The 17903-nt window shown below is 36.9% G+C and overlaps 1 protein-coding gene across 1 annotated transcript in view; it reads left to right on the top strand.

Annotated features, from left to right (window-relative positions):
* The window catches only part of adgrl3.1 (adhesion G protein-coupled receptor L3.1), a 124504-nt gene that overhangs the window by 15027 nt on the left and 91574 nt on the right, over positions 1 to 17903 (top strand). Inside the window, 1 exon segment of the mRNA XM_051916618.1 lies at positions 16853 to 17000. Within this exon segment, the coding sequence (XP_051772578.1) occupies positions 16877 to 17000 (124 nt within the window). The 5' untranslated portion in view covers positions 16853 to 16876.

Genomic DNA, 17903 nt, shown 5'->3' with positions numbered 1-17903 from the left:
GAAGGCTGGCCTGTGTGGTCCGATCCAACAGATGAGCTACTGTAGCTCAAATTGCTCAAGAAGTTAATGCTGGTTCTGATAGAAAAGTATCAGAATATACACAGTGCATTACAGTTTGCTGTGTATGAGGCTACATAGACGCAGACCAGTCAGGGTGCCCATGCTGACCCCTGTCCACCGCTGAAAGCGCCAACAGTGGGCACGTGAGCATCAGTACTGGACCACGGAAGAAGGTGGCATGGTCTGATGAATCGTGATTTCTTTTAGATCACGTGGATGGCCGGGTGCGTGTGCGTCGCTTACCTGGGGAACACATGGCACCAGGATGCACTATGGGTAGAAGCCAGGCTGGCACAGGCAGTGTGATGCTTTGGGCAATGTTCTGCTGGGAAACCTTGGGTCCTGCCATCCATGTGGATGCTACTTTGACACGTACCACCTACCTAAGCGTTGTTGCAGACCATGTACACCCTTTCATGGAAACCTTTCATTGTTTATTCCCTGGTGGCTGTAGCCTCTTTCAGCAGGATAATGCACCCTGGCACAAAGCAAAAATGGCTCATAAATGGTTTGAGGAGCACAACAACGAGTTTGAGGTGTTGACTTGGCCTCCAAATTTCCCAGATCTCAATCCAATCGAGCATCTGTGGGATGTGCTGAACAAACAAGTCAGATCCATGACAATTTTAATGATAAATTATGAGGTAAAAAAAAAAAAAAATGCATGGATGAATGGTTTTTGCTCATAAACAAGTTGTCCTGCCCTAAACTCAAGCCGTTGGTTGTACCAATAATTGATATGTTGGACCGCTCAAACAAAGCAGTGTTTTGAAAATGTCTCAGAGCCGCAGTGTTTACACTCTTTGGGGAAACCAACCTACGAGCGATTTACTTCTAGTTGTCGCTGCACATTAAACTTGCATAGAAGAGAGTTTTCTAACAGCAAAACAAGCAAACTTCCCAGATATTAAAAGATTTTAATGGAAACAAGATAAAAATATTTGATTTGACAGAAATTTAAGTTAATTTAATTCCTAGTAAAAGATTTAAATAGAAACAGGATAAAAAAATTTGATTGATGGGATAATTGTGTAATGCAAACATTTTTTTTTTTTTTTTTTTTTGCTATGTAACCTGAAAAGTGCTTTAAATGAACTGGTTTTATTCAGGTCCAAAATATGTCTGAATAATGTTGACTAAATTTAGTTTACACCTAATGATAGTTTGATCAGCTAGGAATGAGTTAATAGCTGCATGTAACCATTTTTACAGTGTATGGTACATGGCACTGATGCGTGTATCATTTGACATTTGAATTATATAACTTGCTGTTTGCTATCTGTCAAACCAGTGGAAACTGAGTAAATATGTGTTTCAGAGTGAGAAAATGACATTCGAAAGGCAGGATGCATCTTTCACTATTAAAAGAGTGGCAGGTGTTTCCAACTTCTCTGTACACACACGTACACACTCACACGGCTGTCAGGACCTCTGTCTTCACAGGCCACTGAGCTAAATGCTAAAGTAGTCCTATTGTGTTCCATTAGTCGTCTCTGCCAGGGGTGGAGAAGCCTTTGTGCCCAAAACAATACACACACACATACACCGCCAAAACAATGAAGCCGAGCGAATGCCATTCCTTTGAGACACAAAAAGTGTAGACAGACTTTAGAGTGTGTGTGAGAGCACAAATGTGTTTTCTCATGACTGCGTCGCAGTGTTTAATTGTTTAATCGTTTTAAATGTCCACTTGTGCGCGTCATACTTGGGTAATTCTCTTCCTTTTTTCCATCTTTTCTCCAACTCTTGATAAGCGAAGCCCCGCAGAATAGGACTTGTGCTCTCCAAGACAAACATCCATCCTGACACGGAGTACATAAAGTCAAGTTCACACTTAAACACACAAATGTACACACACACACCCTGCTGAGGGACTATGAGAGTATTTGCTGTTAGTAGCAGGGCTCTTGGGTAGAGCTGCATTTGGACTTGTTTAATTCCAGGAGGGAGCGACACACTATTAACAATAACTGCTCACCAACAGAAAAACAACCTGATTAGAGACGAACAGAGGGAGTATGTAAAACATATAGAGCACATTCGATAACAAAAGCTCTAGCTCTAGCTCCATAATGCCTTTTGTAAGCGCCATATGCTATTTTATACTCTGCTATGTGTTCCATATGTTCAACCACACCCTGCTATACATTGCAGATTTTCTTGCAGATTTAGACTCATATTTAAAGTATGTCTTTGTTAAGTGCTAGGCTGGTGATTGTGTGTGTGTGTGTGTGTGTGTGTGTGTGTGTGTGTGTGTGTGTGTGTGGGATGCATAATTTAGCGCAGCATTGGGCTCTGTCTGCACACTCAAACAGCGGCAGCATTGAATATTTCATCACACGGATGCTGCTTTTGCTCTAACGGTCTTTGAGCCGTATATGTGTGAGGGTGAGTGGCGCACAGATGCTGCCCAGCTTTTGACACTGTACAGTCCCACTTGCAGGAAGAGCAAAGCAGTGTTATATTTACACTCCTGAAGGGATGTTTTCCTTATTTTTTTTTCTCTCTCAACCTCTCTACTGCCTCTTTTTTACGGCATGTTTTACTTGTATTGTCTTTGGCTGGGTCTGAAAAAAAAACATACATATATTTATAAATTCATCTATTTTTAAAATGCATGTTATTGATGTTATTTTAGTCCTCTTGAACCGTGACCCTGCATGATTGCATTCATCTGCCTATATTGTTGAGTGTGAAGCACATATCTCAAAATCCAATCAACAAACAATGGATAGAACTTCCACCCAACATTTGTTCTTTTTTGATTATCTGCTACACTCAGATGAACATCACAATATGGAAGAAAAGACCTGCCTTTACTTCTGTTTCATTACGACTTTAAGCCCAAAGTAAACTTCGCTTTTTATGTGCAAGCTAGGGTATGTGTACGGTGTACACAGTATGTGTGATGTAAATTTCATCATTAGCATATTGCTTGATATTTTTTTTTTTTTTTTGGTGCACTAATTAGTTTGTCCACACTTTGGACTTGTTTTATAGTCAGAAAAGAAGCAGAAAAGATGGAACAACAACAAACTACTGGAGACTGTAACAACAACTGATGCCCATGTTGACGAGCGCTTGTGTTAGTGGGTTAAAGGGATAGTTCACCCAAAAATTAAAATTACCCCATGCATTAACTCAGTTTTCCCAACCCACTAGGGGTCGCTAAAGATTTACGAGGGGTCGCTAAGCTCACTGTAGTTTGAGGGTTAGTGAGGAAACGGTTACCAGTTTGACAATAAACCACGATGAAATTTCCGATGGTTAGTATTACAGTCTAATATTTTAATCATCATTAAAACCGTATTTGATTGCCAGGATTTGAAAAATTCACGTTAAATACTGTCTAGTATTAAGCAAAGTAAGCACTCACACAGATACAGCATGCAGTGTAGGTTTCGTTTGAAAAAAAACGGCGGAAAGAAGTGAGAGGTTTTACAACCGAGTTCTGAGGGACATTATATGAATTAAAGTATGAATGAATTCTATGAATGTATCTCTGAAGGGAACTGACTACCTTGAGAAAAGTTTTGATGGCGTTTTCTTTTCATTGTCCCCGGTAGTATTTATAAGCGCAGCTCTGCTTTGTTTATGGGGTTACCGGGGAAACAGCTCTATTTCTGCTGTTACAAAAGGGGTTAATAAAGGCCTTCTGGAGCGAAGCCATGGGTTTTTGTGAGAAGAATATTCATATTTAAAACTTTATAATCTAAAATAACTAGCTTATAGCACACGACCTTGACTTGCACCACAAGAGTAACACCTGACATGATGTATGACGTAGGATGAAGGAGTAGCGTAAGCTTAGATGCCTCTCATGATTTAAACAAATAGGGCTGTGCAACAAACTCAAGCTTCTCTTCTCTTATATCGAAATCCTCCAACATTTCTCTTTAAAATTTCTCGTTTTAGACTTATAATTCATGACCGGTGTTTTGTTTTTGCTTTATCCTCTGCGCTTCTGCGTTCGTCATTGCGTCATGCATCAGGGCAGAGGTTACTCTTCTGCCGCAAATCGATGCATACAGCCATCTGCCGGAAACTAGTTATTGTAGTTAATAAAGGTTATATAAGGATTTTTTTTTTTTTTTTTTTTTTAAACCATCACTGCTCTTTAGAAGGCCTTTATTAACCCCCCGAAGCCGTGTGGATTACTTTTATGATGGATGGATGCACTTTCTTTGTATTAAAATCAGGCCCCTGATTCATTGCCAATATAAAGTTAGGAAGAGCCAGGATATTTTAAATATATCTCCGATTATGTTCGTCTGAAAGAAGATAGTCATATACACCTAGGATGGCTTGAGGGTGAGTAAATTATGGGATAATTTTCATTTTTTGGTGAACTAACCCTTTAAGAGATAGCCGCAGCTCTAATTTAAAGAGTACAAAGACATTGGGTTTTTGTACTCAATGATTGCATGGATTATTCCTATTAATATGCACAGGAGAAAAATTCTGCCTAATTCACAACACATGCATACACACACACGAGTTTGTTCTTAACCTTGTTCTAAGATTAATGAATTTGGAGTATTCTAAATGAGCGATCGTGTGCCCAAAGTCAGTCATTTGCATAAACACACCCAAACCATCTCCATATAAGGCCTTTCTGCACAACCTTTACTTTAGAGCCTTTCTTCACTCTCAGAAAATATATGACACTGTATACTTTGAAAGGCTATGTGTATGGCTGTATACATACGCTTCACATCAAAACTGAAGTATATTTTGGGCTTGAGGGAGCTAACTTGCTGCCTCGCAGGCCTGTCTGTCAGTGACTTCACAGGCAATGAAGGTGTATGAAGGCACCACTTAGGGTTGCAGACCGACTTAAAAGCTATCCAAACTTCATGTCTAATGATCTACAATAAATTCAAGTAAGCTTTAGTGATAACCAAACAAATGTTTAGTAATGATGCTCATTTCTTGATAGAAGTAGAAATGTAAGTTGAAATAAATTGACATTTATAGTAGGGATCATGTTTAGCTGTTGTATCTTATCCACCAGGGCCGCTGCTTATTTTGCTAATCGAGAAGTCAGTCAATTATTTTGACAATTAATCGAGTAATTGGATAATATTTTGAATAACAGCCTTTAAAATGACTTAAAAAACATATATAATAACAATGAGGCAATAATGATTGGTTCAAAATACATAATGTAATATACATAATATAAAAAATCAATTCATACATACATTACGTATTATAACAAGTATCACCAATGGCCTGGTGATTGTTGTTACACTTTACAGCATGATCAAATCTTTGTTTAATATTGGCCAAACAACATTAAATTCAATAAAATTGTTGTAAATTGAAATTAAATTCAGGCAGATGCATTGGTGGTGGTTAAATTAATCTCAGCCATCAACTTTAATAGCCGAAAATATAGCCATTTTGGCTGAAAATGTTCGGTAGCTGAAATTTCGGTGCATCCCTAATTTATCCATTTTATTTACTCCTTTCATACACTCCTTCAAAAGCCATTTTTATTATTCACAGATTTCTATACCAACCACCAAACCTCACACACGATGTTTCATTCACATTTCATTAACAAAGTTCGGGACGAGCATGTTCAGATAATCTACCCAATCAGCGTGAGGTGATAATCTACCCAATCAGTTTTCCAGCATCCCTCCTCCACCCCAACTCCTGACTCTCCATTATTCCTATCCCAGCCAGGGATGGGGGAGTACTCTGGGTTCGAGCCAAACTCCGAGCTTGGAGCTCTCTCCTCAGACAGCACGCCAAATACTCATATTCCATACTGATTATATGTAAGTGCGAACTTGTGAAAGTATTGTGGGATATCATGGGCAGTGATGTATACACTCTGCTGGATCGGAAATTGGTCACTTGTTCACATTTTAATGCCACATAATGCCACAAGTTTAATGTTTGTGCATAATGATTAAAAATATTTTATACATCATTTATTTATTATTATTTTCTACACTCATGATGGGTCTGAAATTGCTCATCCATGCTGTGCAGTGTTTCTGCACTCATAGAAGAGATACATAATAGCCGCACATTGTCCTCATCCATTGCTAAATCAGTATTAAAGACATCACTAACATTAATTGATTAGACATGAATTCATGACCTAAAGGTAAATTATTGGCTGTACTCACTGCGTTAAATAAATTGTTGCCTTCTTACCATCGCATACTCCCTGCGAATACAGCATTTTTCAGATTTTATACCCAGCTTTTCTCTCTCTCTCTCTCTCTCTCTCTCTCTCTCACTCTCTCTCTCTCTCTCTCTCTCTCTCTCTCTCTCTCTCTCTCATACAGTGTGAATTTAGGCCCAGCATAAAATATTAGTGAACTGGAGAGGAAAACACGTAAATATTTCACCACTTCACCCAAATCCACAATGGTGAATATTCATCTTGAATAATTAATGAAATGGCCTTAATTATCAGCTCCATCATGCTGAATCAGGCTGAGCATATTGAGCACTTTTAGTATTGCATAATTAGATAGCTAGATCACATGTTGACAGAAAATGTACAGGGTTCTGACCTGATATCATCACTTAGATAATTTCAGGTCAATCAGTACAATTATGGTACATGGACAAGTAGTACTGAATGATTAAAATATTGTAAAAGCACTGTGTTCTACTCTAAGCATCATTTTTTTTGTGTTAAAAAAATCATAATTATCTTAAGAGTGAACAGTAGATAAATACAGTAGATAAATTCTGAATTTGTGAATAAACATCTGCTAAATGTAATTTTAACATCAGGGAATGTGGCAGATAACAAAATGGTTTAAAATGACATCTTCCAGATGACAACACACATATTGGGCCTATTCATAGAGCACGATTAGAGCACATTTATGTGTAAATTGTTTGTGTGTTCATGAATGATTTAGACCAAATTCACTTTGCTCATGTTGAATTAGGCCCATTGAATGTCTGATGTACATGAGCTATCACAGATCTCTTTCTGAATGAGGCTTTTATTATGGCAAAAAGCAGTCTATACTACCTTAACCTTTGGCCATGTTAGCAAAGTTAGACTACAAACCATAGCTTTAATCTGCATTAGCCTTGAAATACCAACTGAAGCCTTTCAAAACCTAAAGCTATGCTGTTCCTTTAGTTTATCCACAATGCTACTATATAAGCCCCTGCGTCTCTGTACACTGGAGACATTCAATTCTAGCCATGTTAGCCATTGGCTGAAGTAGTGTTTAGCCTGTAGCTGACTCTGGATGAATGTAGAGTGACAGGACCGTGCCAGTGCCCCACTGAAGTGCCTAGCAGACAGCAAATCAGGACAAAGCATTTCAACACTGAGTACATAAAGTAGAGGGTTTTGCTGTCTGATAGAAAAGAAGGGACACATCTATAGCTTTATCCAGGAATTTTTTTTTTTTTTTGACCAGAAATTTGTGGACATTTTAAGTGTTTTGTTGGCTAAATGATGAATCATCATTCATCAAATGTGTTGTGTTTAATAACATTCAGTGGGGAAATTACATTTTAAATACTTTAAATGACATTTTAAAAATGACATTGTGGTGGAAATTGTTTAATTTCATAACCAAATGAAATTTTAACATTTTAAAAATGGCATTGTGTTGGAAATTGTTTAATTTCATAACCATTTTATGTGTCTGAAATACACATTAAAAATAGCTTTTGCATAATTTGATGAAATGACAGATTGATGAGAAATGACACAACATTCTTTTCAGAAGTGATATAATTGTTTGTTTTCTTCACAAATCCCATGTCCCATATTTCATATGCTGACACTTTTGTCTCCTTGACAGCCTATAGCACACTACCTTTTGAAAACCTTGATAAATTTGTTGGATGTGATGGAAATGACTTATGATTTAAGAGATGAAGTAGTTTGCACACAATAAATATTGAAATAATTTATGAATATTACCCTTTGTTTAGGTGATCATAGTGCACTTTTAATAATTTAATTACTTTTTTATTTTCATATTGTAATGCAAGTCTGGGCCTGGAACAAGGGTCAAACAATTTGATTTTGACATAAATGGCATTTGAAAAGCAAAAATAAATAAATTATTAAGGCATTTTTATGTGACCTTCACAAAAAGTAAAATGTAAAACTCTTAGTATTAATAAAAATGAATCTCTGCAACAGAAAAGCACTTTTAATTGTAAAAAACACCCATACATAATGTCAGAAAAATGTCTACCGAATGTCATTCTAACAGGGAATGTTTTAGAGTTATATTGCAGATGAGAAAATGCCATAAAAATGACATCGTCCAATTAAATGCATACTTACAATCACATTTGCAATCAGGAATGAATGGACTTCCATCCTAAAGCCTCATTTTCATTCACATTCAAAGTAAATAAAGTGTCTCATCTCTCTAAATTGGCATAAAACTGCATGTCATGTTACAGTAGTTTAATTAAAGTTTTTAAAGACAAAAATAAAACAAGTTTGTTATATTCCTTCTGTATTGTAGAATGTGGATTTTGCGTTTGTATAGTCTGTGCATTATGCATATATTCATACAGGACTGTATATATGCTTGTATTTTTATGCACAAACTTTTATCAGTGCACAGTCTTTTATCAGTGATTCGGTTTGTTATTTTATATGTTGGTGCATATGTGTGTATCAGAAACTGTAAGAATCTGTGGGTACATGAATGTAGCTTTGTGTGTGTGTGTGTGTGTGTGTGTGTGTGGGTGTGTGTGTGTGTGTAAGAGACAGAGTGAGAGAGAGCACAGTGCTTTAGAAGTAGATTGTGGGACATAATAAAAGATAAATCAGAGAGACTCAGTCGTATTGGCAGTATGAAGAGTGAGCCAGAGACAGACACAGAATCTATTATGAGCAAAGGCTAGAGGAACTCAACCCAGCGCTCTCAGTGTATGCGTGTGTGTGTGTGTGTGTGTGTGTGCTTTCGAGATTAATAGTGATTTCAGCATGCTGAATTCTGAATTATTGAAACATGGGGAAAATGAATAAAGATTTATGACTCTTTGAGGCTCAGAAAGAGTTTCATAAACATGCCCTCTATCAGAGCAAAAAGTCACCCGCACCATCATTATAAATCAAAAACTCCCTTTAAAATTTTTCTGCTCTTTAGTGAGAGCGAGAGAGCATAGGCGGAGTTTGGGGCGGGGCTAGCTGAAATCTGATTGGCCCATTCAGTGTCCCGGTGCTGAAATATTATTTGAAACGGGATGCCAAACCAGAGAGCCTCTGGCCGAAACTGCACTATCTAGCTGAACGATCTTGACCGTGCAGGTCAATTTGAACTATCCCGTGAACTACAAATTCTGTGAACTCGTGGCTGGCGTGAACCGCACAACCCCTTCGAATTCTCCTTAGAATTCTCAAAGTCACACCCCAAACAGCAAGGTGTTTAGTTGAAAGAGTCTTTTAAACTTTAGAAGTTGCTCCTTTAAACTATAAAGGGCAGTTGCTGAAGAGCATGCAGAAACATAGATTCAGTCTAAAACAACACAAAAAAAGTGGACATGCATTGATATTAGAATTCTGGTCAATTGTGATGAAAGTTAATAATTATTTTAATGTTAATTAAATTATGATAAATGGCCCATATACTATTTCGTCAAAATAAATAAAAGATAAAACACTAAAAACAATTCTGCAAGTACATTTAGACAATATTATAATGTACAGTATGAAAGTGGATAGTCATCGCGATATTTGCTGAAGATTACATTTTAGAAGTCATTAAATAATTAGTGTTAAAATTATTATTATATGGCACAGATATATTGTGCACACCAATAAAAAACTCAGCCGATTCAATCTAGTTACATAAATGTATCATTTTTGTATGCTGGTGCATTAATTGTTATGTTGGGTCTTAAAGGGTTAGTACACCTCAAAATGAAAATTTTACCATAATTTACTCACCTCATGTCGTTGCAACGAAACACAATTGAAGACTCAGAAGAACCAATCAAGTTTGTTCACAAGCGTCAAGCCATATTTGATGTGTTGAGACTAAATTAAATCTGTGTCTTCTGAAGATTTAGATTTTAGATTAATGAGTATGTTTACTTACCAAATGTCTATCAACCATGCTGCATGGAAACTTATTTAAGTTAAGTTATTTAAGCTTATTTAAGAACAAAAGTTATTTGTTCCCTCATTGTAAGAAGGGAAACAAAAAAGAGGTCAGTTGTTTTTTTTCCCTCTCTCCATGCCACCAAAAACACATTAGGAGGAATGTGAGGCATAAAAATAGGAGAGATGGAGAGAGATAGAGTGATTGAAATAGGAAGAGACACAGGGAGGAATGGGGAGAGCGAGATGGTGGGGGGTTACATGGTCGTGTCTTTCTAATTGTGTGTCATTACTGTGAGACTCCCTGATTTGAGGGTTCAGGCAGACTCTCATTTAGAGAGAAAGAAAGAAAGCGAGAGAGGTTGCTGCTCTCATTACTGGACACACAGAGCTGCAGGGGTTGATGGGTGCTCGTAAGGTCATGCCATTCCAGACAGAAATTGCCAGAACGAGACTGAGGCATGCAAGCATCTCTGTGCCATAATTTATTGCCAAACTCAACCAAGTATGTACCACGTCCCGCAGCACAATCAAGTCAAAAATTGCCATATGGCATTATAGATTATCAGCGGGAGAGTGAGAGTGACAGCAAGCGTGTGCGTTGGGGGAGGGATTGGATATCAGCACGTACAGTAACGCAGTCTACCGCACTCTTAGAGTAAGTTAAGTTCATGACTGCAGGAAATGAACTTGGAAATTGGCTGACTTTACTTGTCAGTCTCTATCAAATATGGATTCAGACACTTCAGCCACACTTGAAACTGTCTGATCGGCATTGCATTAAATAACAACACATCACACCAAGTGGCATTCATTTTAAAGAGAGACAGCCCAAGCTTAAAACATGTTTGTTAGGTTTCAAAGAGGAAATACATGATCTTTTAGTTTCTCAAACTAAAATATACTGTAACATTCATGACTCTAAACTTCCTGCCCCTGTAGAAAAGTCCTTTTATTGAAACAAAGCTGGAAAAATGCCTGACGTCACAGATATGTATACATTAACGCATGGCCGCCTGCTTTTACACGCCAACTCCACCTATTCAGTGTTCAGGAACTTGACCAGCCCTGTCATAGTGAGGTAATGAAGTAGAATAGATACTATTGTTCTTAAGTATTAGAGTAAAATGAAGGAACGTTGGTCAAACCTGACTGTGTATATTAGGGATGGGTCATGATGGTCTAATCATCAAAAAACCTATAGGTTATAGGTTACTAGTCAAGTAGTTCATATAGACTTTTTTCTTGTTTTGGCTTTGATATTTTTAGCAGTAGTGCTTTAATTGTTTGCAACAGTGTGCTGAGCTTTATAGGAATGGCAATAATTATTTTAAAGTTAAATTAATAATTGATCAATAGCCAATATTACAATTTTGTAGTGTTTAAAAAAAAAAAAAAAAAAACTTTAAATGAGCATTAGATGACATTTAAATATATAAAATAGCTGTCATCATCTTGATCATGAAATCATTCTAATTTGCTGATTTGCTACTCAATAACCATTTTATTAGTATTAGTATTATTATTAAAATGAATGTTAATTTAAATGTCAAAAACAGTTGTGCTGCTTAATAATTTTGTAGAAAATGTGATACATTTTTTTCAAGATTCTGTAATAGAAAGTTCAAAAGCATAGCATTTATTTGAAATATAATTTTCTGTAACAAGGTAAATACCTTTTCTGTCACTTTTGATTAATTTAATGCAGTCTTACTGAATAAATAAAAAAAGTATAAATAAAAGAAAAAAATCCTACTGACCCCAAACTTTTGAACGATAGTGTATATAACTAAATATTGACCCAAAATCTCTAATATTGTTCGATAACCATTATGATACTGATATCTTGGGCATACTTAGTGCTTTAACTGTGATAGTTTGCTGTGTGACAGTCTTTTAATTCATCTTTTAATTAATCTCATTTAAAGCACCGCTGCTACAGTAACAGATTCATATAGACGTCTTTGGCTGATATCTCCCCTCAAGCATTGCGTTTTTAGACGCCATGTCAAGTTAAAAACTGTCCAAAATCGAAGAACACTGCATTTTGTCATATTCCATCCAGTTAGTCATTGTAAGTACTTATGTAAACACCCTCAAAAAAGTTTGTTGTATTGGTTTGTTGTATTTGTTGTATTGGAATCTAAATTATAGGCCTACAGGGTTTCCTTAAGATCGACTAGTCATTAGAGCTGCACGATTCTGAAAAATATTGAGAATCACTTTTTTCCATTTTTTTTTTCAAATAGAGATCACGATTCTCCCCCAATTCTGAACAGACAACTAAACAAAATAACATGTAATTTAACAGAGGTTCTGACAAAATGTTAATTGCTGTAGTCTATTGAATGAATGATTCAATGACTCACTTCACTTCATTCACTTCATACTTCACTTGTTTCATTACTGGATGAATCAGCGTTTTTGAACAAATCTCTTGAATAAATGATTCAATGACAAATACTTTTTTTACAATTACTTGTCACCACCTAGTGGCGTAACAATGTAATTGATACAATCGTTAAATTCAAAAGGTGATTTGCTCTGTTATGATAGCTTCCGTAGACATCAGTGTTTATATCCAAACTATAAGCTTTTGTCCCAGTACTTCTGTAATCATTTGAATAATGTTAACACAGAAATAATGATACTGTGTGGTAGGAAAGACTGTTTGTGAAGCTGTTTCATATATGTTCATGACAACTACTCTTTCTGGCTCAGCGGCAGCGCAAACGCAGATCTGAATGTGCTGGTACAGTTTTGCACATCTCTAGTGTCTATCACCTGCTGGCTGCCGCTCAGTATGTTCTTCTGAAGTTTCACACTTTAGAAGTGAGTGGCTGATGTTTGTCATCTCTGAAAAATAACATCGTTGGATTATGTTTTATAATTTATATCTGATACTCTTGGCATGAATGCTGTGCACATTGATTGTTAAATTGACTTGCAGCCAACTACAGATTGCACACACATCATGAGTTCTTTAAGGAACTGAAAAGCTAATGAGTGAATAACGGCACCCCTGACGGTCACTCTCAGATGCCCACTGGTTAATCAGTATTAAACATACTAGAGTGGCCACACATTGGTTATGCTGAAATAGCTAATTGGGTCATTAAGTGATTAAGATTAGCATATGGTCAAATGGATCATGCTAAACAATGAAATAATTAAGGAATTGAGTAGAAGCATGAGCATATTCTGCACTGTAAAATCAAAATTAATTACTTAAATAGAATAGTTCACTCAAAAATGCAAATTCTCATCATATACCCTCTGTTTTCCTCTGTGGAACACAAAAGAGATATTTTAATAGCATTTCAAATGCTTTTAACCGTATGAAAGTCAACAGGGTCATTTTCATGGTATGGACAAAAAAGACTTTTTCCAAAATATCATCTTTTGTGTTCCACAGAAGTCAGTACAGGTTTAGAACGACATGAGGGTGAATAACCATTACAACCATTACTAGCCCTTTAAAAAAAAAAAGCATGCAAATTGATTGCCTTAGAAAATCTAAGCAAGCATAATTATTTAAAGGAACACTCCACTTTTTTTGAAAATAGGCTCATTTTCCAACTCCCCTAGAGTTAAACAGTTGAGTTTTACCGTTTTCGAATCCATTCAGCCGATCTCCGGGTCTGGCGGTACCACTTTTAGCATAGCTTAGCATAGTTCATTGAATCCGATTAGACCGTTAGCATCTCACTTAAAACTATCCAAAGAGTTTCAATATTTTTCCTATTTAAAACTTGACTCTTCTGTAGTTACATCGTGTACTAAGACCGACGCAAAATGAAAAGTTGCGATTTTCTAGGTCAATGTGGCTAGGAACTATACTCTCATTCCGGCGTAATAATCAAGGAACTTTGCTGCCGTACCATGGGTGCAGCAAGCGCAATGATATTACACAGCGCCTCTCACAAATGTCTCCATGGTTGCAAGGCACGCTCCCTGTGCAAGCAGGGGGTCACAGGCGCTGCGTAATCGGCTGAATGGATTCGAAAACGGTAAAACTCAACTGTTTAACTCTAGGGGAGTTGGAAAATGAGCCTATTTTCAAAAAAAGTGGAGTGTTCCTTTAACTCAAGTGAAGTTGATTAGGAATTGTATGTATTTTTCTTTTGTGGAAGTAGTTGTCAGATATGCACACTCAAATATACACATGACTGACTGGCAGATTGACTGTTTACCATACACAAGTTTCCTTGCAGCATAGTCATGATCTAAGGCACACACTCATTTGACCAGGAATTTACTGGTAGCATGATTACATGGTCATTTGATCATACGCACACACTGGTACCGTGGGCATATGTCCATATGTTCCTGTTTATAATGTGGGACATCTGCTCAAAACCCTCCTGTTCACTTTTGTTAAGCAGCCATCAATCACTCAGACAAAGAAAGAGAGGGTGTTTAAGCTATGTGTGTGTTTATGTGCACAAGGAGGAAGAAAGAGTGTGCGACTGCATGTTTCTAATGACTGAGTGGCATTGTTGAGTGTTTATGTAAGTTTAATGAGACAGTGGCTGTATAGTGCTTTATTTTTAATAAGGTAAAGATGTTCAGTGCAGGCAGGCCATATATAACTATCTGTGTGTGTGTGTGTGTGTGGGAGAGGGAAAGAGGACAGATGCATTAAGGATGCATTAGCCGAGCTCCACATGTGTCTTCTCAAGAGTATTGTCACAGGATTTTCATCTTATGCTGTCATGCCTCTGTTTTTACTGTTATTACACAATACACAACTATGGGCAGTTTTGTGTATGTGGATATTTAAAAAATAAACTGCTTTAAATTAACTTTTCACAATGTTACTTTTTAATATGCCCAACAGCATATACAGACGATATATATTTTCATAACAATGTAATTTCCAACACATCGCAAATTATTCATTGTGTGTAATAGCACTCTGTGGTGGAAATGACATTAAAATTTTTAAAAAAATAAAATAGTTGATTCTTTTGACTTGCTAAGGCTAATTTCAAAGCTAGCATTTGTTTATCCTAAATACACATAATAATATGATCACTTTCTGCAGACTTTGGCAAATTACCTGCTTGATTGGAAATGATGTATAATAAAAATTAATAATTTTATAATAATATACATAACAATATTACTATAAATAAGTGATATTAACTTATTTTTCATACAATAAATATTGAAATGTTTAATCTTTATTTCACTCTTTGTTTAGATCATCATTATTTTAGACATGTAATAATTTATATTTTGTTAGAATTTATGGTTTAAGTTTGACAGTCTAGGATAAAACTGGTACATTTGAAAAGTAGCTGAAATAAATTATACAATTTCAAGAGAAATTTTTAATGTGACAGTGTTTAATGTGACCTTCATATAACAAAAACAAAAGGTTTAAATCTGTTTTAATAAAAATCAACTGCATAAAAGTGCCCGAAGTTATAGAAACACCCACACACTCATTCTTTTTTTTGACGAGTGATTAACTGGTTGTATGGTGAAACGCACACAACAGTCAATAATCTCTATTAAATATTATGGATTTGTTTTTCAATGTCATCGACTTCATTACACAGACATGATTCAGAGACCAGCAAGACTGTCAAGAGATATGATGCATAATTTCATCTGGGATCAGCTGTATCAGTTTCTCTGCTTTTTGAGCTGTAATACTTATTTGTTATTAATGAAAATATTATGCTAAACTAACCATATAAAATATTCATTAAAGGGACAGTTAATGCAAAAATGAAAATTCTGTCATCATTTACTCACCCTCAAGTTGTTCCAAACCTGTATACATTTATTCTACTGTACACAAAGGAAAATATTTGGAAGAATGTTTGTAACCAAGCAGATCTCGCCTCCCTTTGACTACCATAGTAGGAAAACAAAATACTGTAGTAGTCAATGGGGGGCAAGATCTGCTTAGTTACAAACATTCTTCTAAAAATCTCAGATCTCACCCCCCATGGACTACCATAGTAGGAAAAAAAAAATACTATGATCGTCAATGGGGGGGGGGGGGGGGGGTCTGCTTAATTACAAACATTCTTCCAAATATCTTCCTTTGTGTTCAGCAGAACAAAGAAATGTATACAGGTTTGGATCAACTTGAGGGTGAGTAAATGATGACAGAATTTTCATTTTTGCAAGAACTATCCCTTTAATTTCAGAATATTCAATGTTTAACTTCTCATGGTTAAAGACAACATGATAGCATTCACGACTCATTTAACATTTGTTGCACAAAATACATTACATAAACCTGTCACTGGCCAACAGTCCGCAATCTGTGTGAGGTAGAATTAGGTTCACACAAGACATATTCTTACGTTTGTCTCTAGTATTTTTCATGCAGATGGACGTCTTTCAGGCCATGAGAGCCCACATGTGAAATTAAAAGTAGGTCATCCTTGACGTTGCTCGAGATCTTTGCGTTCTGTTTTCTTCTGTTGCACTCCGTCTAGCTGTCTTTGAGCACAAGAACACATCCTGTGCTGAATGTTCTTATTTGGTTATTACAGTTTGATAAAAGATTATGAAAACAAACATTTTTAAGAATAATATGGAACGATGCGCAAGAACACCAACAACATTTATTAAGAAACTAAACTGGGTCTATTTTGATTTCTTGTTATTTTTGAATCATAACACTGTGTACAACAAAAGTGACCTTTAGCTGTAACATTAACATTCTCTTTACTTTCTCTGTGTGCGTCCTTCCTACTTTAGGTGTGCGCGTCAGAGAGGAACTCCATGGCTCTAAGGTGTGCGAGACGCAACTTCAGCGAGTCACTGCAGAGGTCATCAGGGTCATCGGCGGTCATGTGGTCCACACGCCTACTTTTCCTCTTCGCCCTCTTCACACCCGTCACGCTCGGTAGGACGCACACACACACACATACACACACAAAAGCCAATTATTTCCTTGTTGTGTTGTTTTCGCGAGATGGATAAATGAGATGTCTTACTGCTTTTATTTGATTAGTTGGCCCCCCAACCTTGAAGTGCAGACTGTCAGATGAAGACGAGCCAAATGAGAGCGAAGCGCGCTGCTCTCAAATCTTCACTGAAAATTCCACAAAGTTTGTGCGTCTTATTAAAAGTTTTGGAAACTATTAATTGAGACATCTCTTCTCGCAGCAATAAATGATTCATGAGCAATCACTGAATTTCACAACCGCTGCACTATGATCAAAACATTCACACATACGCGAAAACACGCTCAAGCACATATGGAGGAGAGAAATTTGAAACGCACAAACAAAAACAACTCCAAAGCCTTTTAATAGATGGCTGCATTTCTCCAAACACCATGGTGAAATGTGAAATATAGCTGGATTATTTTCCCGTGAACGAGCCGTTTTATGGGCCGATCCATAACTATAAAAATTGTGTGTGAACCTGTTAAAAGTGCGTGAGATGGAGTGCAGATGTAAGAGGATCTGACAGATCAATAATCAGAGATGCAGACGTCTAGACGCTCAATGTGTGTGCACCACATGTGAGCGCGACCCCGTGTGTGCGAGTCGGTCCCTCAAGGGGACCTTTGGTGTAACGTTTTGAGCTCAGAGGACACTGAGGAACACTGGGGAATTGGCCATTGGGGGAACGTTTTAAAAACATCAGGGCAACGTTCGGCTCCCACATCGACGTTCTCTGTATCTCTGTAACACACACGTTCATTCAGCTGCTCTCCTTTTTTCTCACTGTCATCGATTGCCTCTTTTCTCTGGCACTCACCTTCCACCAGTCTCAAGGGCGCTGAAGCACAAGTCCAGCT

This window comes from Ctenopharyngodon idella, chromosome 1 (assembly GCF_019924925.1).
Source record: "Ctenopharyngodon idella isolate HZGC_01 chromosome 1, HZGC01, whole genome shotgun sequence".
Classification (NCBI taxonomy): Eukaryota; Metazoa; Chordata; class Actinopteri; order Cypriniformes; family Xenocyprididae; genus Ctenopharyngodon; species Ctenopharyngodon idella.
This window is presented reverse-complemented; position numbering and strand designations above follow the sequence as displayed.